This window comes from Cnephaeus nilssonii (genome assembly GCF_951640355.1).
Source record: "Cnephaeus nilssonii genome assembly, chromosome: 12".
Classification (NCBI taxonomy): domain Eukaryota; kingdom Metazoa; phylum Chordata; class Mammalia; order Chiroptera; family Vespertilionidae; genus Cnephaeus; species Cnephaeus nilssonii.
In genome coordinates, this window is record NC_137083.1 from 67,751,173 (window position 1) to 67,777,811 (window position 26,639).

A 26,639-nucleotide genomic window follows, 5' to 3' on the forward strand; every position below is an offset into this window, starting at 1 on the left:
GTGTTTGCATCTTCCCAGTAGCACGTCCCAGTAGCACGACCACTGCCTTGGTCATTTAGCTATTCGTGTGCCAGCCCTCACTCATGCAGGAAGCAATCTCCCAGTGAGATCTATGTATAACTCATTCTCCCACCCAACTAATTTTTGTAAATAATGTAAAAATCCATAAGTACCCAAAGCAGAATCTAGAAGATGTCTCCAAATAGCTTACTTACCAAAACGACCAACTTTCTCGACTCCATCAATAATTGCTTTGTAATCCAAATTTTCTTCTATTCCAATCTGTTAAAGAAGAATGATATTCTAAAAATGGGATAAAATATTTGATTAAGTGTTCACTAAAATGTAAAGATTAGTGATTTTCATTTTAAGTAGTCAAAAGCAATGTCCTCCAAATTGCTCACTCTTTTTTCCACAGCAAGGTACAAACAAATACAACATAAACTTTTTAAATCTCTTCAACTTTCCACCAAGAAAAGTACATTTTAAAATGTCATGACTCACAGTCCCTGCTATATCACTACGATACTTCGCCTATACAAAGAGGCCGATCGGTGCCCTCAGAACAGCCGGCAGTGAGGTACCCAACAAATGAGTCCAAGAGTTCCTTTCCACTTCCCAGCCAAGGGGTGGTTCTCCCAGTTAGCATTCTACTTGTGAGCTCTTCTACTTGTTCCAAAGAATGTTTTGATATTTCACATCAATATTTCATGTGATTCAAAAAGGAACTGAGTTAGCGTTAAATCTAAGTATAATGATTACCTCAAATAAAATGGATAATGCTCTTATCTTCCCTTTTCCTTTAACTGCTTCTTCAAAACTTGAGAATTGGTCCACATCAAAGCAGTAGATTTGCATCTATAAATGCAACAATGACGGCTTTAGTATATAGAAAGGTTTCACAAAAGTGAGCAAAGAGACAATAAAATGATTTACCAATTCAAGCACTTCTATCTGAAAAATTCTCTAAACTGTATAATTCAGTACTCTGCATATTTAAAAATAATGTTTCAATTTTGTGTACTAGTATACACAACTGCATTTACTATCATTTCTCATCCTGCAATGAGGAAGGAAACACAAGTTACACATACTAAAACTGAAATGACCACGTTGAGATTACCAGGTGGCGTTAAAGTAATAGTTTTCTAGGACAATTATCAAATGTAATAAATGATCAAATGTTATTTCAACTATTTTGCTGGTATTCTTTCAAATATAGTTTCATTCTTTTTTGACTGGACATGCCTTTCTTGATGGTCTGAGGGTTACTATTGTTTGGACTTTGTCTTCCACTCTATTAATTGTGAAATTCTTTTTTAAAAAATATATTTTATTGATTTTTTACAGAGAGGAAGGGAGAGGGATAGAGAGTTAGAAACATCGATGAGAGAGAAATAGCGATCAGCTGCCTCCTGCACACCCCCTACTGGGGATGTGCCCGCAACCAAGGTACATGCCCTTGACTGGAATTGAACCCGGGACCTTTCAGTCCGCAGGCCGACGCTCTATCCACCGAGCCAAACCGGTCATGGCAATTGTGAAATTCTTAAGGACTTTATTTCCACCTAAAAAATGCTAGGAGTTTTAATTCCTTATTTTGTTTTCTCTCCAGGTGTGAGGCTACAACTTGTTAATTTCTACTTTAGCCTATATAGCTGTCGATAAACTCTAGTCTCACTTATAATTTGGTGATCCTCATGTTGTGGGCTTGGAAATGAGGTAACTCAGTTTAGAACATAATTAAGGGAAGAACAGAACGCCTCTGAGAAGGTTAATGTGCAGTAGGGCTGTGATCAGAGAAATAGTGGGTGTGAAGCAGGGACGGCAGTGGCTCCTACCTTGAGTGATCCCCAAAGCCTTTCAAAGAGAGAATTTCTAAGCTGAACCCAAAAGGATGAGAAGCTTTAAAGCTCAGAGGTGAAAAGGCAGAAGAGATGAGCTTGTGTTCAAGTCAGAGGGACCAGCTTGGGAAGGCCAATAGGCAAGCAAATATGAGAAATGGAGGAAATGGGAAGTGATCTGTGGTGATTTCAGCTGAGCATATGTGACGGAGAGGAGAGATGAAGCTGGAGACGTAGGCAGGGGGCACACCAGGAAGGTCTGCGAGGCTGTCCCAGCCTGCAGTTTGGTCTTGAGAGCAATGACAAATCCTGATGCATTTCAGCTAACAGGGTGGGGAGGGAGCAGGATGCGGGGAGGGGAAAGGGTAACGTGGAAGAGATTAAGACTAGAGAGAAGGAGACCAGTTCAATATGCGAAGTAAGAGACAAAGGTGGTTTAAATTTTTATCTGATCGCCCACGTCATGTAGGGACAGAATGGAGAAGACCTGTCTGTAGGATGCAGAAAGACCAGAAAAACAGAACAAGTCCAGGATGCCCCTCAGTTTCCTGTTTGCACAATGACATGGAGAGAGTTTACACAAACAACATCAAACAAACAATACCACTGAGAGAACACTTTAGGGCCTTTTTAAATAAGAAAAAAAATATGAGGGTTAGTGCACAGACTCTCTACTGTTTATTTTGCTGGTTCAGGACTAACGTTGTTGTCAGTTTTTCTTGATTTTTAAAAAAATTTTATTGAATTTCCTGAGGTGACATTGGTTAATAAAATTATATAGGTTTCAAGTGTATAATTCTATGATACATCATCTGTACTGTATATTGATTTTCATCTCTGCTCTAAATAATACTGTGAGAGAGCTAAACTCTCAGAAATGAGAATGTTATGTGTTTAATGAATTGACTTTTATTTCTTTCACAAACCAAATTTGATACTGTATTTTCTTTAAGAATAGTTAATATATCTATATATATCAAACCCTAACATGCAAATAGACCGAACGACAGAACAACTGAACAACTGGTCTCTATGTCATGTGCTGACCACCAGGGATGCGCAAGGAACATGGTGGGTGTCAGCCATGGCAGGATGGTGAAGCAGGTGAGAGGGACTGCCAGACCAAGGCGGGACGCCGGTCACTGTCATCGGGGTGAGCCTCTGGTGGTTACTGAAAATTCTTTGCTCCTGTGCACTGCGGTCCCGCCCGGTGCTTGCACCCACTGCCGGTGCACAGCACCAGTCCTGATCATTCAGTGTTTGTCAGTGGGTGAGAGCAGCGGCGGCAGGTCTGATCTCAGGGCTTCTCCACCTCCCCGTGCTCCTGAGGGGCGATTGGGGCAGCAGCCACTGCTCACACCCACTGCTGGCGCCGGCTCCAATCGTTCCACGCCGTCAGCGGGTGCGATCAGGGCCGGCACTGTCAGCACGTGGAAGCGGCGGTGGTGTTAGCGGTGCTGCTGGCAGACAGAGGACCAGGGGTCACGGTGGGAGGGGCTGGGTGGGGGTGTGGAGGATGGGCTGAAACCTGCCCCTGTGCCCACCACAGCCTCATGGCCCACAGTTCCTTTCAAGGTGCACGAATTCATGCACTGGGCCCCTAGTTTAAAAATGAATTACAAGCTATAAATCTGAATGTGCTTATCCACATTAAAAATGATCTTTAGTCCTTTAAGAGATCATTCACGCTAGTCTTATTGTTATTATGAATATATATTTTGGATTATAAATTCATAGTTTCATTATAAGTAATTTAGAAAACATGGGGATTTTCAAGAAGGCATCTATATGCCATCACAAAGGGAAAAATCATTGGTAATGTTTTCTTGATTTCCCTCAATTATTTTTATATTAGTAATAATCCATCTTCTCATTTAATCCTTATAATAACTGCATAAGGTAGTTGCTGCTACTATTACGCTAATTTCACAGAAGAGAACTGGAAGCTTAGGTAAAGTAAATAATTCCTACAATGTAATGTCTTTAACTAATAACTAAAATAACAATAATTTGTACAATGTTGTGTCTTTAATAATTAAATGGTGAAATCTATATTTAAACTTAGTGATTCAAACTTACTCTCAGTCACTAGTTTTCATATTTCACAAAATTGAAATAATAATACCATTTTCACCATTTTATATTCTTTTTTAAAAGCATTAATATCTTTAAAAAGTAAAAAGCATTACTATCTTATGGTAATATCTTATGATGAACCATTTTTGTGTAAATCATCCAAGAATATGATTTTTACAAGATATATAATATCCCATCATAATGTATTTAATCAATTTCTTTTGTTTCAACTTTTTATTACTGTAAAAAAATCTTTGCACATACATTTTTGAGTATATCTCTAATTATATTTTATTTTTTATTTTTTATTTTATTTTATATTTTATTGATTTTTTACAGAGAAGAAGGGAGAGGGATAGAGAGTTAGAAACATCAATGAGAGAGAAACATTGATCAGCTGCCTCCTGCACACTCCCTACTGGGGATGTGCCCGCAACCAAGGTACATGCCCTTGACCGGAATCAAACCTGGGATCCTTCAGTCCGAAGGCTGACGCTCTATCCACTGAGCCAAACCAGTTAGGGCTAATTATATTTTAGATTAAATTGCTACAAATTGAAATGATAGATATTGGCAATAAGCTTTTTAAAGCTCTTGATAAAAACAAGCAAAGTGCATCCAGAAAGTCTACCAATTTATACTCTCTAGACATGCATAGAAGTATTTATTTCATCCCACATTTGTGATTTATTATAATTATATTTATCTTGCCAATTTTAAAGCTGAAAATTTTTTCTCATTTTACTTTGCATTTCTTTGATTCTCCAGTATAATGATGAGATTCCCCCCCCCCCCCTTTTTCCCTACAGGGATATGAAAAAGTTTCATTTATTCATTTACTCATAACCATTTATCATCAATAATGTGACATTCTCGGTTACCAGGAAGTGAAAAACCAAATTTGGGTATTATTTAACTTAGTCTGGTAAGGAAGACAGATATTAACAAAGCAAACAAAATATAACTGCACAAATTATAAAATTTGATAAAAATTAATAAAATAGTATGCTTAATAAAATCTCAATGACTAAAGGAAAGAATCAGAGGGAACTCCAAGGAGAATGATTAGGGGGATCTTAGGATGGCTGTGCATGGATGCGGAGGGCGACCAGTCCAGACTGGAGCACCAGCAGAACTAGTGACTTACCTCAAGTGGAAATTTTTGTCCTTCTAAACTATGTTCTGATCCATCGGATGACATGTTGCATTTTCCCCAGTGAAAAGTTATCTTGCTTGCTTTGAACACCGTTTCTGAAAGTCCTCCACTGAGCTGGTAGTCATTAGTGAGATTAATTTCCACTAAAAACACATACACAGACAAAAATAAAACTGCATTTAAATTTTTAAAATCAAAATTACAAATTTCAAGTAAATTTTCTCCTATTACAGGTACATCAGAAATAATTTCTTTGATTAATTAAAAAAATAAGTTGCCATTTTGGAAGCTGAATTGTAACTCTGCACAATATACTCAATATATCTTATTGCCTAAAATGTACACTAACCCGAAGGCCTTAAGTGCTGTGGGACCCTTTAGCAGAAGACAGCCAGCCAGTCCACCTGCCCTGCTTCTCTGGTGTCCTGAGATGGCCCTTCCCCCAAAGCCCTGCTTCCCTAAGGCATATGATGACAGCGAGGGGACAGAGTGAAGGGAGAAGGAACAGAAGAGTGGAGAGGAGAAGTCTTCCCTTGGGAGTGCTCCCCACCTTCTCAAGTTCAGCTCATTTCTACTGGTTACCAGGCTGCTGCTTCTGTCTCCCCTTCGTACCCCTCCATACATCACCCCACGCTTCATCAAGCCGTGTCCCAGGCTGCGTGCGGCAAGGCAGATGGGAACCCAGTCCCATTGAGGGGTTTTAGCCATCTCCTGTTTGAATCCTGAGTGACAACTTTCAGAATCTTAAAATCTCTTAATTTGAGTTCCATATCAGATATTATCTGACAGTATTTTAAGCATTGTCTGGAGATTAAGGATTCTCTTGAGAGCTTAATACATGATGTTGAAATCTCTCAATCAGATTTAAACAGTTTTTGTTCCATGAGGCACTGTTGGCATTAGGGACTTAATCCAACATGTTGGTCGGACAACTAGAGATATAAACTTCCATTAATAATAACTACAATAACAATAATGGTCAACATTCTTTTTAATCACAATGTGCCATGCATTACACTAAGTAATTTACATGTATTAAATATTTGTTATTCACACAATCCTAGGAAGGAGGAGACATAATTATTATCCTATTTTATGGATAAGGAAATTGAGTCACAGAGAGTAAACTGATCAAGATTTAATGCTGTACTTTAAAAAATATATATACATATATATGTATATAAATATATATATATGTATATATGTATATATTGATTTCAGAGAGGAAGGAAGAGGGAAAGAGAGATAGAAACATCAATGATGAGAGAGAATCATTGATCGGCTGCCTTCTGCACACCCCACACTGGGGATCGAGCCACAACCCAGGCATGTGCTCTGACTGGGAATCGAATCGTGACCTCCTGGTTCATAGTTCGACACTCAACCACTGAACCACACTGGCTGAGCTTAATTCTGTACTTTAAAAGTTAGCAGTGAACTCAAAACTGCCTGTGCCCGAGGGTCGGGGGTGGGAGTGACTGGAAAAAAGGTGAAGGGATTAGCTGAAGAAAATATATGCATACCCCATGGACCCGGACTACAGTGTGGTGAAGGCCCAGGAAGGGGGAGGCGGGGTGGGTGCAGGTGGAAAAGTGGGGAGGTGGGGGGAAGGGAACACCTGAAATAATGTCAACATTAAACATTTTTAATAAAAAATTGCAAAAACAACTAAACAGGTATGGCTCTAAAGATCAAGTGTTGGCCGCACTTCACTGAGAAAATACAGCAGAGGACATGCCTCATGGCTTCGTAACAGCCTTCAAAGCTGGTACGGGAAAGTTCTGAAATGGTGGCCGAGTAAGTGGAAGCTACACTGACATCCTCCCACCAAACTGGATTTTCAACTAAAATACAGAAAAACCACCCTGAATAATCAACTGAAGACTAGCTGCATAGAATCCTGATAACCAAGGATGGAAAGTGGAGATGGCATAGAGACTGGTAGGAAGTGCAGAGGCTGGCCAGGCACCTACAGGCAGCAGCTGAAGTTCCAGAGGGACGTCTAGCTAGGGAAGTTTCCCACGAAGAACTCTGGGGTCTAAACCCCAAGCTGGGCTCCGCAGCCCAGAGCAGGAGAACTGAGAAAGGTGTTCACATAACACCTGGCTGTGAAAAGCAGCAGGGTTGTGGTCTACCAGGGGGAAATGGCTGGAATGCAGGCACCCTCAAAATATTAGCAATTCGGATCCAGCAATATATTATTAAAAAGATCATACACCATGACGAAGTGGGACTTATTCCAGGGATGCAAGGCTGGTACATTATTCGCAAATCAATAAACGTGATATATCACATAAGCAAACTGAAGGACAAAAATCACATGATCATATCAATAGAAGCACAGAAAGTATTCCACAAAAGCCAACACCCATTTTTGATGAAAACTCTCAGCAAAATAGGACTAGAAGATCATACCTCAACATAGTAACAGCCATATGTGACAAACCTATAGCCAACATCATACTCAATGGGCAAAAACTACCATTTCCCCTAAGAACAGGAACAAGTCAGGGATGTCCACTTTCACCACGTCTTATTCAACATAGCACTGGAAGTCCTAGCCACAGTGATCAGACAAGAAGAAAACATAAAAGGCATCCAAATTGGACCGGAAGAAGTAAAACTGTCATTATTTGCAGATGACATGATATTGTACATCAAAACCCTAAACACTCCACCAAAAAACTACTATATTTAATAAATGAATTCAGCAATGTAGCAGGATACAAATTTACCCAGGAATTAGTGATATTTAAAAAAATATATTTTATTGATTTTTACAGAGAGGTAGGTAAAGGGATAGAGAATTAGAAACATCAGTGAGAGAGAAACATCAATCAGCTGCCTCTTGCACGGCCCCTATTGGGGATCGAGCCTGCAACCAAGGTACATGCCCCTGACCAGAATCGAACCCAGGACCCTTCAGTCCATGGGCCGATACTCTTCACTGAGCCCAACAGGTTAGGGCTCAATGACATTTTTATACACCAATAATGTATTCTTAGAAAGAGAAACTAATAAAACAATCCCATTTACATTGCAACAAAAAAAAGATACTTAGGAATAAACTTAATCAAGGAGTTCTATAAAAGATTTGTACTCAGAAAACTACAGGACGTTGAAAAAAAGAGAGGAAGATATAAACAAGTGGAAGAATATACCACGTTCATGAATTGGTAGAATTAACATTATTAAAATGTCCATATCACCCAAAGCAATCTATAGATTCATTGCAGTCCCTATTAAAATACCAAGAGCATATTTCATAGATCTAGAACAAACTCTCCAAAAATTTATATGGAATAATAATAATAATAAAAAAGACCACAAATAGCTGCAGCAATCTTGAGGAAGAAGAACAAAGTTGGAGGAATTACAATACCAGATATCAAATTATACTATAAAGCCACCAAAATCAAAACAGCCTGGTACTGGGAAAAGAACAGGCATATAGATTAATGGAACAGAAGAGACCCCAGAAACCAACCCAAGCCATTATGCTCAATTAATATTTGACAAAGGAGGCAAGAGCATACAATGGAGTCAAGACAGTCTCTTTAATAAATGGTGCTGAGAAAATTAGACAGGTACAAGCAAAAAAATGAAACTAGATCACACTAAAAGTGGATAAAAAACTTACATGTAACTCATGAAACCATAAAAATCCTAGAAAAAAACATAGGCAGCAAAATCTCAGACATTTCTCATAGCAATGTTTATTGATACATCTCCTAGGGCAAAGGAAACTAAGGAGAAAATAAACAAATGGGACTACATCAAAATAAAAACTTTTGCACAGCAAAAGAAACCATCAACAAAATGAAAAGAGAGCCCACTGTACGAGAGAATATATTTGGTAATGATACATATGATAAAGGGTTAATATCCAAAATATATAAGGAACTCACACAATATATCAAAAGGAAGACAATCCAATAAAAAAAAATGGGCAAACCTATTTCAAAGTGAACATACAGATGGCCAAGAGACATATGAAAAAATACTCAAAGTCACTAATCATCTGAAAGATGCAAATTAAAACGAGGTATCACCTCACACCTGTCAGAATGGCTACCATCAACAAATCAACAAATGACAAGTGCCGGGGAGGATGTGGAGAAAAGGGAACCCTAGTGCACTGTTGGTGGGAATGCAGAATGGTGCGGCAATTATAGAAAACAGTATGGAGTTTTCTCAAAAAATTAAAAATGGAACTGCCATATGACCCAGTGATTCCACTTCTGGGAATATATCCTAAGAAACCTGAAACACCAATTGGAAAGAATATATACACCCCTATGTTCATAGCAGGGCAATTTACAATAGCTACGATCTGGAAACAGCACGAGTGCCAATTAGCAGATAGGTGAGTTGATAAAAAAGCTGTGGAATATTTACACTATGGGATACTATGTGGCTATAAAAAGAAGGAAGTCTTACCATTTTGCAACAGCATGGATGGACCTGGAGAGTATTATGCTAAGCGAAATAAGCCAGTCAGAGAAAGATAAGTATCACATGATCTCACTTATATGTGGAATCTAATGAACAAAATAAACTAATGAACAAAATAGATTCAGAGACATAGAAGCACGGAACAGACTGGCGAATTTCAATGGGAAGGAGGAGGTGGGGGTGAGATGGGAGATTAACCAGGGAACTTACATGCATAAATGCATAACCCATGGACACAGACAATAGTGTGGTGAAGGCCTGGAAGGGGTGGGTACGGAGTTGAGGGAGTCAATGGGAAAAAACCTTAAAGGGGACATCCATATACTTTCAATAATATTGACACATAAAAAAAAAAAAGAGCACTGGAAATGTCAAGATTTACAATATACTTTTATGAATTTAATTAAGAATATATTATAATATAATAATTTTCTTAATTTTTCATTCAACACATATTTACTGAGTACGTATTTAATCTGCATTAGGCACTGATGTAGAAAAAAATCCTACCCTTATGGAATTTAAAACTAAATTGCCACATTCAAATAATTATATTATTAAAATATGGAAAATAGAGAAAAAATTCACTAATGATAAACCACCTCAACATTACCACTATTATAATTTTCAATATATTTTCCAATCTCTTTCCCATGATTATATTTGTTTACCCAACTTCTTGAAATACATACAATTTTATTTAAAACATATCAGAGAAAAAAGGTGTTCATTTTTTGAAAACTATTTTTTTTTACTTATCATTTAGTGGAATTTTTTATGGTATTATAATTTGCATGTTTTTAAAAACAGTGTCAAGAAAAAGCACGTTGAGAGTGCTTCCTAAGGATTGTATATAATTTTAAACTTTTGTGTAGAATTGCTAGTAATTTCTTAAAATTCAATTATAGTCAATTGCTTTTTTCTTATCCAATTATTGAATATAGTCTGAGGGTCAGCAGACAAATCAAACTGCAATGCCCAAGAAAAGAAAATCCTGATTAAGTGATTAACCAGTGATGGAATTATTCGATTGCATTAATTATATGTTATAGTATATTTATCACATCTTCTAGTGGAGGCATTGTTATTGCTGTATTATTGGAGAACTTGAGGTAACTACTTTGGTGATTTTATTTTTTTGTACACATTTTCAAAATGTCTAAACTTTGGATTTTCTATGCTCTGTTTGGTTTGTTGTACAGATAGTTTATATCCAGTTCATAGTACTCTATAAAAAGAAAATCAAATGAAACTAATCTGAACTTCCTCTAGGTCCAATAAATATATTAAAGTCACACACAAAATGCAAACATGTTACCTGTTTTCCCATTGTTATGAATGAACGTGTTTTCCAAAGATGTTTTATCCCAACCCTGAAATTTAAGTTTCTTAAGATTCACATTTACTTGTGTAATATCTTCATCAATATTGATAGGAGATTGTTTGGGGCTATTACATGTTGGATATTTCTTTCCCCAATTTTTTTGATTCAGTGCTCCTAGGAAAAGAAAAGGGTAAGAAGTTAGTTTCATAATTTACTATGCAAAAGCTAAATTTTATATTATATAAAATATATATAATAGGAAGAAAATTGAGACATCTTTGAAGCAATTCATAAAACAACTATGCCTAGATTTAGATTCTGGGTTTTAATATAATACACTATAAAAAAAACAGGCCTCTAGAACAACCACATCAAGTACAGAGATCAACAGCCTTTCTTTAGCCACCACACTCTCCCAAATCAACAGAAAGCCTGATTGTCATGTGAGGCAGTGAGTCCTAGCCCACGTTTGAGCAAGGCCAAGGTTTTCCATGATTGATGTTGAAGGAAATTATAAGTAAACAACCTCCACCCCTCTGTACCTGTAGTCTATGCAATCTACTTCTTGTGATAAAACAGCGATTTTCAAACAGTGTGCTGCAAGAATTGTTTAAACATGCAATACCTGATTATTTAGTGAAGGGCCCTGACCTCTTTTTCCTAGATTGTCAAATAAAAATATGACAACAGTCAACACAACAGTAGCCATCCGGTATGAATGCCCTGTCTTGAACCATAAATAAATAGGTCATATAATCTTGTTGGTCACATCACATAAGGTTAATTCTTTTTTTTAACATATATATTTTTTATTTCAGAGAGGAAGGGAGAGGAAGAGAGAGACAGAAGCACCAATGATGAGAGAGAATCATTGATCACCTGCCTCCTGCATACCCCCCTACTGGAGATTAAGCCCACAACCCGGGCATGTGCCCTGACTAGGAATTGAACCATGACTTCCTGGTTCAGAGGTCAATGATCAACCACTGAGCCACACCAGCTGGGTATGATTTGTTAATTCTTAGTACCAGAAATTCTTTATACAATTATAGGCACCTGATTTTTTAAAAAGTCACTTTGGAGAAAAAAGTGTAGGTAATTACTATTATTATTTTTTTAATCATTCAAAATTATACCTACTATTTTGTCAGATCAGCAAAAAATATTTTTTTGGGTGTGCCCAAAAAGTTTTGTGACACACTAAAATCGCTGTGATAAGGAACTCAGTGAGGATGGACTTCCATGCAAGCTCTCATAATGTGACAAAACTAGCTTTGCGTAATCCATTTTATGTATAATTGTACATTAAATTATATTCCCCATCAAATATAAGCATGTACATCTAAATATTAATATTACATAATACATTTATATGTGTAATCATATATATCCATAACTTAGCTCAGGAAAAAAATAATAGTCATACCATGAAACTGCCTATATAGCCAGGGGCGATTAGGTAATTCATCCCCTAGTGAGGCATCTACCAAAATCGACAGATGTTAATTTTTTTTTTTTTTAAACCTAACTACTTCTAGAGAGCACTTGAGAATCATATGCTTTAAATATGCACCATGATGCACAAGTCAGCTTCCGGGTACAGCTCTAATAAGGAGTAACACTATGCTAATTTCACTGTAAAGAAATTGGCACGAGGACAAAAAACACTGCTCATTTTACTGTGTCAGAGCAAGAGAAGCAGAGAAAATGCAGCACAAACCAATAAGGCCCTTTGTTTGCTTAAATTTTTAATAGAGTGAAATAAATCCAAGACACCTAGGATGAATCTTACAGTTGTGGTTCACAGAAACATACAAATTTAAGTCTCTGGTACCAGTGCATATGATTTATAAACCTGCTATTTCCCATAGCATTTCATGATCATCTCTATTTGGCTTCCTATTTGGTTTATCCAAACTGAACAACTGAAACTAGCTCCTCCTATAATCTTTGCGGTCCCTTAAACTTAGAAGTCAGTCTGATGCCTCTCTTTCCTCCTCAGCAAGCCCCTTGGGTCTACCTTCAAAGCATATCCCTAATCAGACCATTTCTCATCTCCACTGTTACCAACCGAGCCCAGCCCAGCCCAGCCCACAGTCATCATTAGTCTATGTCTTTCTCTTCCACAAGCAGCATTGCCATCTCCTACCAGTGGTCGGCAAACCGTTGCTCGCGAGCCACATGCGGCTCTTTGGCCCCTTGAGTGTGGCTCTTCCACAAAATACCATGGCCTGGGCGAGTCTATTTTGAAGAAGTGGCGTTAGAAAAAGTTTAAGTTTAAAAAATTTGGCTCTCAAAAGACTTATTTGGCTCTGTTGACTAATGAGTTTGACGACCACTGACCTAGGAGATTGTTAGGAGAGGCAGGTCCTAGCCTTACTAGGTCAGAATCTAATTTTAACACAAACCCCAGGAGATTCATACACATATTAAATTCTGAGTCACAATGGGTTAGACATCTCGAGTGCTTTCTCTCTGATCTCCACCTTCTTCTCCTTCAATTCTGTTCCCCAATTACATAGTTGGCAGGATTATGAAATGGCCCCCCAAATTCCCACACCCTATATGTCTAGATACTAAGAGTGGCCTCAGGCTGGTAGCCAGCCAAAACAAACAAGCCAGTACCAATAAGGCAAATACTGCATGATTCCACCTATTTGCAGCATCTACAGTTGTCACACTCACACAGATAGGAAGCAGAATGGTGATTACCAGGAAATGGGGGGAGGGATAAAGGGAAATTATTTCATGGGTACAGAGTTTCAAATCTGCAAGATAAAAAAATGTTTTAAAGATGTTTCACAATAATGTAAGTATGCTCAACTAATGAACTGTGTACACTTAAAAAATGGTTAAGAGGGTAAATTTTATACTATGAAATTCTTACCACAGTAAGAAAACGATAAGGATGGCAAAAACAAACAAACAAAAATTGGGGACCTGGACCTCAATCTTGCAACGGCAAGGAAGTGAACTCGGCCAACAACTTGCATGAGCTAGAAACAGGACTCTGCCCTGCAAAGGGCATCTTGATTTTAGATTTATGAGATGTAGCAGAGAATCCAGCTAAGTGCCCCCCCCCCTTTGACTCTAGACCCATGGAAACTGTGAGATAACAAATACACGTTGTAAGTTGTACCAATTTGTTGTGCAGTGTAAGAAAATGAATGCAACAAGTAGGGCAAGTAATATTTTAAAATATGTATCAGATTGCGTGTCACTCCTTGGCTCGGGTCCCTCCAATAACTTTTCATTTCACGCAGAGTAAAATGTAAAGAAACGTACTACCATGGCTGACGGATGCCACATGATATCGCCACTTACATCCTCCCTAATCTCATTTCCCATTGCTCTGTGGTGCCGGCTCTACTCTAGCCACACTGGCTTTTCTGTCCCTGGAACACGGGCAGCCCCAGGGCCCAGCACTCGCTGCCACCTCTTCCCGGAAGGCTTCCCGAAATGCTGTGCAAGGCTCTCTCTCGTACTCTCTTGCTTCAATGAGGTCCCTTCCCAAATGCATCTTGTTAGAGGCTTTCTCTGGACATCCTGTATAAAACACACTTCCCTACCCTGGTCATTCCTGATTCCTTCTCTTTAATTAATTTTGTTCTCCTTAGGTATTAATGATGTGTATTTGTTCCTATACCCTAGAACCTGGAAAAAAAGCCCTGGCATATAACATAGGTGTTCAATAAACATTTGTTGAATGATTGAATCAGACAAATAAAAGATGATGATGTCTTTTGTTATATGAGTTTGAGCTCATAGGGATCTAACATTAAATGGCAACAGAAAGAAAAAAAAAAGAAAACCATTTCTAACCTCAATAGTAGGTCACATTTTACTGTTTGCCGTATGATACTTTTGTTGGGTAGTCCCTACTAAACTTCTGCTGAAGGATATCAAGAAAGACATGACGTCCAGCCTAAATGTTGTCTGACATTTTATAGCACAGTGATCCTGAGTGACAAGGTTAGGTTTGAAGTGAATCAAACAGTTACACTGAGTGTGGACCTAGTTTAAAACATCTACTAGAGCATGGGGTCAAGTACAGGGTCAAGAAGTCTCCTTAACATTTGTGACTAAAAGAAAATAAAAAAGGCAGAGTAGGGAAAATAATATTTTATGGAAAGATTGTAAAAGAAAAAGTCCCATAAAAAGAAAAATATTTTTAAAAAGCTATAAAACAACAAAAGCCCACTGAGGTTCTTTTTGCAAAGGACTCTGGAAATCAGGTTCTTTCAAATCGTCATAAGTACAAAACCAAGGGAAGTAAAATGATAATGTGTTAAAATTATGCACATAGGTGAAACATAGATCAAGGAAGCATTAAATGCATTTTACCTGTCTTTAATAATAAAATATTAGATTAATGTTATGCTTAAACATTTTTAAAACTCCCAAGTTAACATTTTTAATGTCACAATTGGAGAGCTCAGTCCACATGGTGGTAAAGCCATGATGATGTACCTGAGAAAGCAGGTGTACAGAATTCATTAGAACGATATCCACTGCATTATTAGTGAATGTGGTGAAGAAGAAATTAGGAGAGTCCCTGTAGTTGCAACACAAAATCATCAGGCTGATTACCCACAAGGAGGACTGTAGAGGACTAAATGTCAGCTCTAGAAAATTAAAATAAATTATTCATTCACATAGTCATCCATTCTTTCATCCAATTATTGACTTACCTGGATTGATACCACTCCCATAAATTTCCTGTGGTTATCTCTAGTGGAGCATGTAGAGACTGTATTTTGTTTGTTAACTTATTTGTTACCTATTGCATCTGTATCTTTTAAAAATATATATTTTATTGATTTTTTACAGAGAGGAAGGGAGAGGGAGAGAGAGTTAGAAACATCGATGAGAGAGAAACACCAATCAGCTGCCTCCTGCACACTTCCTACTGGGGATGTGCCCGCAACCAAGGTACATGCCCTTGACCGTAATTGAGCCTGAGACCCTTGAGTCTGCAGGCCGACACTCTATCCATTGAGCCAAACCAGTTAGGGCTCATCTGTATCTTATTGCCAAACTCCCAGGTGGGCACACAGGAACAAATGAAATTCTTGCAAAATAGTCTTTGTGCACCTGATGAATGTATTCAAATATTTAAATTAGAATTCCAAGCAGAACGGAAATCAATTCTAGGCTTTGTAGGAGATATACAAACATGGGTTCAAGTTTGTTGACTTGCTTTTTCATTCTTGCATTTCAGAGGTTGGGGGCATGTGACATAAGAACTAGACAGATGCCTCAAGGAGTAGATGAGCTGAAGGTAGGTCCACATGGACAGTAAAAGCACACAAGTGAGCCCTGAGAAATGGTAGAATCCTCACTGGCAGGCAGAGAGGGAACCAACAGTATGTCTGGTTGAGCTGTGAGCTGGAGGGAGCTCCCTGTGGCAGAAAAGTGCAGGCAATGCTCAGAGAGAAGTGAGCAACCCAGCTTGGTCCACTGAGCAAAGAGTGGCTGCCGAGGACCTCCAGATGGAGATGGAAGAGCAGACTGCATGGGCCAGTGGAGGCACGGAGGCCTTGGAAGAGTGAAGGAGTTCACAACAGTCCTATTAGAGAGATGAAGTGGGCGGGACTGCAGAATAGGCAGAGAAAGCGAGGCTGTATAATTAGCAGGCATTTCACAGGCATCAGTCATTTGTCTTCATTCACTTTTTACAAAATCCCTATGCAAGGGACTGAGTGTTGGCCTTCTCAGATTTTATATGTTGAATCCGAATCCCCAATGGGATGTATTTGAAGGCAGATCTTTGGGAGGTGATTAGGTCACGAGGGCTGAGCCCTGGTGAATGAGCTTGGTGCTGCATGAGAGAGACCTCAGAGAGATCCCTGGCCCTTCCCACCAGGTGAGGTTGTAGAGGAAAGATAGCAGCCTAGGAAAGGACCCCCACTAGACATCGAATCTGCTGGCACTCTGATCTTGGACTTCCGAACCTCCAGAAGTGTGAGAAATAGATTTCTGTTGTTTATAAGCTATCAGCCTATGGGATTTTGGTATAGCAGCCTGAAAGGACTTATTTGAACTACAATATGTCTGTGTCTTATTCATGTTGTAATTTCAGCAACTTTCTTAGAACTCCACTTAAGGAGTAAACATTTCCTGGATGAATAAATGTTTCAACAAGATATCTACAGTTACCTACCCTTCTCTGTCTTTGTATTATACATCTTGTCTTAAATAAAAACACATTTAAAAAATATTCTATGTGGGGAAATATTACTTCACCTGTCTCTAACAAAAAGAAAGAAAGAAAGAAAGAAAGAAAGAAAGAAAGAAAGAAAGAAAGAAAGAGAGAGAGAGAAAGAAAGGAAGTGAGGAAGGAAGGAATGAAGGAAGGAAGGAAACAAAAAGAATTTTTTCACTGTTTGGAGAAAAAAAGTAAGAAAATAAATGTTTTAAAAGACAATTATTCCTGTCTATTTTTACATTATTTCTGTTGAGTCTTCCCTTCCAATGTGAGAAAAATGGATAAAATAATTGTAATATTGTTTAAGGTATTCAGCAGGAGAGCCACTGAAAATTCACAAAAATTTGATAAGAATTCCAATATGATTTCTTTTAAGTTACCATACGGTGCTATTATTTAACAAGATTTGGTTAATTGATTTTAGAGAGAGAAAGGGAGAGAGAGAGGGGGAAGCATCTATGTGAGAGAGAAACATCTATGAGTTGACTCCCATACGTGCCCCAACTTGGGATGGAACCCGAAACCTAGGTATGTGCCCTGACTGGGAATCGAACTCACCAACTTTTGGTGTTCTGGTTGACATTCCAAGTGAGTCACTGGGGCTGGGGCTCTGGTCCAGATTTTGTGTTAAGAAAGTGTTTGCATTTCTATATCTTTACATGTAAAAATATTAAAAGGCAAATATAAATGTAATATTGCTGTAAGGCTGTAGTAATGATTACAACATTCATTACTAATTGCCTTGAATATACTCCAAGATTCCATACACTATAAATTACAGCTTTATGAATTACTGTGGCCCAATGCGGTAGTGTTTCTACTGCTGGAGCCTGGTATCAAATATTCTCTAATTAAATCAGAAAAACACAGCTGAAACTGAGCAAGCTACAGGAACCATGAAGAGTTCTTATTCGTCTACCTACCCCAGTGGTCGGCAAACTGCGGCTCTCGAGCCACATTCGGCACGCGAGCCGCGGTTTGCCGCTCTGTTGACTAATGAGTTTGCTGACCACTGGGATAGGGGCTTAATCACAAGGAACAGCAACAGCCTGTAATTATTGGAATCGAGAGCCTAGGTCAGTGGTCGGCAAACTCATTAGTCAACAGAGCGGCAAACCGCGGCTCATGAGCCGCATGTGGCTCGCGAGCCGCAGTTTGCCGACCACTGACCTACCCCGACAAGCTAGTACTTCTAAAAAGGAAGACAAGGCTGGGGATTAGGTAACTCTGATTAAAGTCATGACCTTTATATTTGCATGATTCCAAATGAGTCCACTGTGTTTGAATATTCAGGCTTAGTGCAGGACCTTTCTATAGTATTTGCTGTTAACTAACTAACCTCACTGAAAGGCAGGCAAACGACCTGTGGAATGATGAGAGAGGAACAGAGTGAGATTTCTTTACTTTGTTGCTGCAGACTGGCTATCACTGATGATATAGTAAATACAGAACCAAAAAAAAAAGCCCTGCAAGTTACTTCTTGGTTTGAGGAAAAGCTCTGAAAGTGCCTTAGAGTCACTGTGGACGCTTGTGGTCATCAACGTTCCTCTTCTCCAATAACCGAGGAGCCAGGCTCCTATGCAAGGAAGCAATGGCACAACAGATAACACGGGTTTTCTGACAGTAACACCACCATCTCATCTGCCCCCACGGGTTACTGTCCACATACTTATTGCTGCCATGGAGTGTGACTCTTGGCTCTGTTTCCTACTTTTGGTAAAAGGACCAGACATTCAGAGTTGAAGTCTGGGACACAGATATCCTGTCTTTCTATTTGTGATAGGCCTTTTGATAAAACTTTCTGCGGTATTATTTTGCTTTGGTTGAAGAGCACACTGTCTATAGGATCAAATATTCTGGTTTAATCCCTATATAGAACCGTCAGTTCCTCCTTCCTGTAAACACTGATTATGGGGTTCTTTCTTAAATCAGATCTCCTCCATGCGTGCTTCTGCTCCATGTAAGGACTAAGAAAAAGCTGTGGGAAGATATCATAAATCCATTGCTTCAGCTGGGAAGTTTATATTTTGTATTATCTCTACATCCCATCAAAATTTAATCCCAATGAAGGCAGCTTTCATTTATTCATTGGTTCACTCACTCATCAAATATTTAACAAAGTGCCTAGTGGGAGATAGAATATAAATCTGGTACAAAAGATTCAAATATGAATAAAACAGCACACATCATCAAAGAATTCATGCTCTAGTGAGACCTAAAACATATCAACTGTGAATTGTAATACAATCTAATAAGTATGACAGCAGAGAGATATATGGAGTATTCCAGGGACATAAAAATGTCGTGCCTAATCCAGACAGGACAAGAGACAAAGAAGACTTGAATGACAAGATACTTGAGAGAAGACTTAAATAACGGGCAAGGATCATCAAATTGAAGGTGGGGAAGAAAGTCAGGGCTGAAGGTATCTAAGGAGAGAACAGCATGAGCACAGAATGGTTATTTGGGAAAAACAGCAGGAAGTTCCATGTGATGATACAGAAAATTCAAGGCAGGGAGGGGAGAAGAATGAGTAGAGCGGAGCAGTTTTTGAGGTTTTAAATGCCAGGATAAAGGGTTTGAACTTTTTTCTGATAGGTTATTGAAGGGATTTAAGTTGCAGGTACTTTTCAACAGGGCTCATTTGCCCCTCACCCTCAAACTAACATTTCCCCACCCCCACAACATACACATAACACACTGAGGTGTGGTCCTCTTACTTGATTTAAGACCCATGTATCAAGGGGCCAGATGAAACAGCATCAAAGCAAATTCCAGTGAGCTTCACATATAGCATACCCAAGGCTTGTTGTGTGTGTGTTTTTTCCTTCTGTGTTTTTTTGTTTGTTTGATTTTGATTTTCTTTCTCTCTCTTCACCTGCATAGTCTCTAATTGCTATTTTTTATTTTGGTCTGTTTTTTTCTTTCTCATCCTCTTTACTTTTTGTTAATTCTTATTTTTAATTCAATTTATTTTCTTTTCTCTGTTCCCACTTTTCTTTTCCTATTCTACATTTTATTTTATTTAGTATTATCACTTTAAAAATTATTATTATTTTTTATTTGTTATTTTCTATCTTTTATTTTTATACTTACCCTATTTCTGATCTCTTCCTTCTTTGCTTTCATATTCTCTTTTACTTATTTATTTCCTCTTCTAATTCTTCTGGTGTCATGTATTCTAGAGTTCTTTTTTAGTGTCTGTTTTTCATTTGTTTGTTTGTTTGTATTTTAGTCTTCTGGTTGAGGCTGTTGTGTTATTATTGTTGGTACTGGTATTTGTTTTCCTTTTTTAGTTTTTGTTATTGTTTTCTTCATGTTCTTTTTGGTTTAGTCTAGTTCTGTTAGCATCTGTATAACAGTTGGCATGATGTGTTCGGGGCTGAGACTCACGGTCAACAAGCCTGAGGGCTGAGCTCATCCACAAACATAACAACAACTATCAAGACCCAAATTCAACAGGAGAACCCAAATAACTCACACAAGGTCATTCCTAGAGCACTGAACTTAGATAAAGGAGATTATATCATTGGGTCCCATAAGATGGCCACCCCACCAAGATTGGCATAGTAGTATTCTCTGGCACACTGAAACAAACACAAAGAAACAGAAAAGAGGGGGAAACAAAGAAACAGGCCCCAAATGAAAGAACAGAAGGAATAGCCAGAAAAAGATCTAAGTGAAATAGAGAGCCATTTATTTCACATAGAGTTCAAAGTAATGGTTATAAGGATGCTCAAATAACTTGAGAACTATAAGGAATATAGTGGAAACTATTTCAGCATGAAAATTGAGTAAAAACCATGAATAAGAACCAATTGGAAATAATCACATACCTGAAATAAAGAATACCATGGAAAGAATCAAGAGTAGATTTGAAGAAGCTGAGGACCAAATCAGTGAAGTATAAGATAAGGAAGAAAAAAACACACAATCTGAGCAGCAATTGGAAAAATAAAATAAAAAGCAGGAAGATAGCTAAAGGGAGCTTTGGTACAACATGAAATGGAATAACATCCACATCATATTGGTGCCAGGGGGAGAAGAATCTGAGCAAGGAATAGAGAACCTGTTTGAAAAAAATGACAGAAAGCTTCCCTAACCTGTTGAAAGAAAAAGTCACTCAAGTTCAGGAAACAGAGAGTCCCAATCAAAATGACTCCATAGCGACCCACACCTAGACACATCATAATTAAAGTGGCAAACATTAAAGACAAAGAAGAACCTTAAAGGCAGCAAGAAAGAACAGAAAGTTACTTATAAGAGAACTCCCATTACACTGTCAGCTGATTTCTCAATAGAAACACTTCTGGACAGAAAGGAGTGGCATAAATATACAAATTAATGAAAAGCAAAATTTTGAATCCAAGACTACTCTATCCAGGAAGGCTATCACTCAAAATTGAAGGTGAAATAAAGAGCATCACAGACAAAAGGCTAAAGAAGTTTATCACCACCAAACCAGCACTGCAAGTAAGGGACTGTTATAATCCTATCTAATAAAGGAGTAATATGCAAATTAACCACCACTCTGCTACACCCACAAGCCATGCCCACAAGCCCTGCCCACCAGCCAATCAGGAGCAAATATGTAAATAAACCCAACCAAGATGGCTATGGCCACAGAGAGCAGGAGGGAGGCTTGGGTTTCCCCGGCAAGAGAGGAAGCCAAGTTTTCCGCCTGCCCTTGCCGGCCTAGGCCTCCACTCAATGCTACAAAGTTTCAATGATAGAAGATACATAAATCCAAACAGAAATGGCAGCAGCCATGGAGCTGGAAGGAGCAGGAGGCTAGGGTTGCCCCCAGCGATGGAGGAAGCCAAGCTTTCTGCACACCCTGACTGGCCCAGGTCTCCGCTTAAGGCTACAAGGTTTCAATTATAGAAGATACATAAATCCCAACAGTAATGGCTGCCGCCACGGAGCAAGCAGAAGGCTTGGCTCCACTCCAGGCTACAAAGTTTCAATTGTAGAAGATAAATAAACCCCAGATACCAGGGCCTCTGCTTGGGTCACCAGGGGGCATGGATGGCCTGCAAACCACCACAGGCCCCTCGCCCAGGCCTCCCCACACCCCAAGGGAACCCCCACCCTGATCCGGGACATCCTTCAGGGCAAACCAGCCAGCCCCCACCCGTGCACCAGGCCTCTATCCTATCTAATAAAAGAGTAATATGCAGATTGACCATCACTCCAACACACAAGATGGCTGCCCCCATGTGGTCAAAGATCCTGCCCCCATGTGGACACAAGATGGCCACCACAAGATGGCCATCAGGGGAGGGCAGTTGGGAGGGACCAGGCCTTCAAGGGAGGGCATTTGGGGGCGATCAAGCCTGCAGGGGAGGGCAGTTAGGGGTGACCAAGCCAGCAGAGGAGGGAAGTTGGGGGTGACCAGGCCTGCAGGGAAGGGCAGTTGGGGGGGACCAGGCCTGCAGGGGAGGGCAGTTAGGGGTGACCAGGCCTGCAGAGGATGGCAGTTAGGGGCAAACAGGCTGGCAGGAGAGCAGTTAGGCATCAATCAGGCTGGCAGGGGACTGGTTAGGGAGTGATCAGGCTGGCAGGCAGAATTGGTTAGGGGCAATTAGGAAGGCAGACAGGCTAGCAGTTGGGTGCCAGCAGTCCTGGATTGTGAGAGGGATGTCCGACTGCTCGTTTAGGCCCGATCCTACCAGGCCTACCAGTAGGACATCCCTCAAGGGGTCCCAGATTGAAGAGGGTGCAGGCTGGGCTGAGGGACACCTCCCACCCTGTGCATGAATTTCATGCACCAGGCCTCTAGTAATAATAATAAATAGAAAGAGAGGAACATAGGTATAAAAAGTAAAAATGGCAACAAGTAAGTACCTATCAATAATAACCTTAAATGTAAATGGCATAAGTGCTCTAATCAAAAGACATAGGGTAGCCCTAACCGGTTTGGCTCAGTGGATAAAGCGTCAGCTTGCAGACTGGAAGGTCCCAGGTTCAATTCCGGTCAAGGGCATGTACCTTAGTTGTGGGCACATCCCCAGTAGGAGGTGTGCAGGAGGCAGCTGATTGATGTTTCTCTCTCATCGATGTTTCTAACTCTCTTTCCCTCTCCCTTCCTCTCTGTAAAAAATCGGTCAAATATATTAAAAAAAAAAAAAAAGACATAGGGTAGCTGAGTGGATACAAAAACATGATCCATATATATGCTGTCTACAAGAGACCCACCTCAGAACAAAAGACTAACACAGGATGAAAGTGAAGGGATGGGAAAAATTTTTCTATGCAAATGCAAATGAAAAAAACTGGGGTAGCCATACTCATATATGACAAACTAGACTTTAAAATGAAGTCCATAACAAAAGACAATGAAGGCCACTACATAATATTAAAGGGATCGATCCAACATGAGGCTATAACCCTCGTAAACATATATGCACCCAATATAGAAGCACCCAAATATAAAACAAACAAAACAAAAAACTTCTGGAGGTCTTTAAGGGAGCGATTGACAGCAATATAATAATAGTAAGAGACATTAACATGTCACTGATATCACTGGATAGATCTTCTCAACAAAAAACCAACAAGGAAATGGTGATCTTAAATAAATAACACACTAGATCAGATGGAATTAATTGACATTTACAGATCATTTCATCCCAAAGCTACAGAATATACATTCTTCTCAAGTGCACATGGATCATTCTCAAAGACAGACCTCATGTTAAGACACAAAGTAAGTCTCTACAAGTTCAAGAAGATTGAAATAATATCAAGCACCTTCTCAGATCACCATGGCATGAAATTAGAAATCAACTACAGTAAAACCACTCAAAAACATTCAAAAGCATGCAGGCTAAATACTTGTTATAAAACAATGAATGGGTTGCCAATGAGATCAAGAAAGAAATAAAAAATTACCTGGAAGCAAATTAAAATGAACTCACAACACAAAATCTATGGGACACAGCAAAAGTAGTCATGAAAAGGAAGTTTATAGCACTACAAGCCTACCTAAAAAAAAAAAACAAGAAAAATTACTAATAAACAATTTAACCCTACAAGTTAAAGAATTAGAAAGAGAACAAGAAAATCCCAGAGTAAGTATAAGGAAGGAAATAATAAAGATTACAGCAGAAATAAATGACATAGAAACTAAAAAAACAAAAAAGAAAAAACAATACAAAAGATCAATGAAGCCAAAAGCAGGCTCTTTGAAAAGATAAACAAGATTGATGAACCCCTAGCCTTACTCTGCAAGAAACAAAGAGAGAGGACCCAAATAAATAAAATCAGAAATGAAAATGGTGAAGTAACAACTGACACCACAAAAATAAAAGGGATTGTAAGAAATGAACAACTATATGCCAACAAATTAGGTAACCTAGATGAAATAGACAACTTCCTAGAAACATAAATCTTCCAAAACTCAGAGTTATCCTAATTCCAAAACCAGATAAAGACACCACAAGAAAAGAGAATTACAGGGCAATATTCTAATGAACATAGATGATAAAATCCTCAACAAAATATTAGCAAATCATACCCAGAGATATAATAAAAATATCATACATCATGATCAAGTGGAATTTATTCCAGGTATGTAAGGCTGGTATAATATATGCACATCAATAAATGTGATACATCACATAAACAAAATAAAACATAAAAATCATATGATCATTTCTTTAGACTCAGAAAGAGCATTCAACAAAATCCAGCACCCATTTTTTGTAACACCTCTCAGCAAAGTGGCAATAGAGGGATCATACCTAAAAATAATAAAGGCCTTATATTCCAAGCCTACAGCCAACATCATACTCAATGGGCAAAATCTATAAGTGAAGAATAGGAACAAGACAGGGATGTCCATTTTCACTGCTTTTATTCAACACTAGTGGCCCGGTGTATGGATTCATGCACATTGAAAGGAAATTAATTAGAAGAAATATTTTAATTTCACTATTCCCCTTTTCTCTATAATAGAAGTGTCAGAGATTAAATAAAATTATTAAAATGTATATGAAAATAATATATAAATAAACAATAACAACATGATATAACAACAACAAAGACATGATATAAAAACAACAAAAACATGATACAAAAACAGACTCTGATTTCTTTCAGCTTCAGAATGGCAACAAAAACAACCAAATTCACGATTGACAATGACAGATTGAAACAGATGTGTTATTGGCGCCAGCAAGAACTTTATATGTATCGTGCATGCTTGAGTCAACGTTCATTTTTAAATTGCCAGTACACATCATATGTACTGGCCGGTCGGTCAGATGGTCAGACGGATGTACAGTGGGTCACATTTATTTATATAGATGGTACTGAAAGTCTTAGCCACAGCGATCAGACAAGAAGAAAAAATAAAAGGCATCCAAATTGGAAAGGAGGAAGGAAAATTAATATTATTCACAGATGACAGGATATTATACTTTAGATTTTTTGAGGTTAGGAAGTCATTTCCTTTATCAAAGTAAGTTTTTCTCCACAAGTAATTCCTCTCCAAATAGTATCTACTTGGGGCCATTCAAAATGTTATTTTTTCACATGATAGTTCTGTAAATATATGAATATTGACAATGTAGACTCCTGAGTCTTATCTTTTTCATGATAGAATCACATCTGTTTACATATGTCAAGACTCTTTACCAATGGAGGGGGGGTGGTATTCTTCCAAATATTCTCCAATTTGTCTATATTTTTTGAAAGCTTGGCATGTGGAGGAGGGCTTAACCTTCTTTAAGAAATGGAAATACAGATGAGCTTTCTTTCCCTTTTTTAATCCCCACCTGAGGATATTTTTCCATTGATTTTTAGAGAGGGTGGAAGAGAGAGGGAAGACAGAGATAAACATTGATGTGAGAGAAACACATCGATTGGTTGCCTCCTGCATGCACCCTGACCAGGGCCCGAGTTACGTGCCCATGATCAGAATCGAACCTGGGACCCTTCAGTCCGCAGGCTGACTCTCTATGCACTGAGCCAAGCCGGGTAGGGCCAGATGAGCTTTTTAAGCTGAAAAAAGTAACAAAAACTACCATAATAATAAAGCACTTTCCATTTGTATGGCACTTTCTTTGGGTAATTGGCCTGCAATAATATTGAAAGTTCTGAAGTTAGATTGCTTGGTTGAAAATCCTACCCTACTACTTACCAGGTGACTTAGTCATGGGTAAGTCTCTTTACCTCTCTGTTCTCCAGTATTTACCATCTAAAAATATAGATTATATAAGGTCAACCTCACAGGATTAGTGTGAGGCTTAAATGAGCTAACACAGTGCTTGACACAAAATAAGGGATTATGGATTCTCTGTTTTACCACACTCCACCCTTTTTCTCTCTCAGTCACAACACTTTTACTGTCTCAGTGCCCCTACACTCACCCTGCCCTGGCCTGAAACATTCACACTCTACTCTTCACCGGCTGGCTCCTTCTCTTCCTCGTATCTCAGTTGAAATGGCCTCCTCTTGGAGAGGCTCTCCCCATTCCTCTAAGCAGTTGTTTATCACATTGTTATCGGGATAATTAGCTAGTAAATATTAATAATAGGAAGAGAGCAAAGAGGAGGCCAGGCGTTACAAGCA

The 26,639-nt window shown here is 38.7% G+C and overlaps 1 protein-coding gene across 3 annotated transcripts in view; it reads right to left on the minus strand.

The window, feature by feature from the left end:
• Positions 1-26,639, minus strand: part of PTPRZ1 (protein tyrosine phosphatase receptor type Z1) — a 189,220-nt gene that overhangs the window by 78,648 nt on the left and 83,933 nt on the right. For all 3 annotated transcript variants that reach the window (XM_079786830.1, XM_079786829.1, XM_079786828.1), the window contains exons 3-6: positions 10,850-11,029; positions 5,068-5,219; positions 763-858; positions 216-282 (exon numbers count right to left, since the gene is read on the minus strand). In XM_079786830.1, coding sequence (XP_079642956.1) covers positions 216-282; positions 763-858; positions 5,068-5,219; positions 10,850-11,029 — 495 coding nt within the window. The remainder of the gene's footprint in view (positions 1-215; positions 283-762; positions 859-5,067; positions 5,220-10,849; positions 11,030-26,639) is intronic.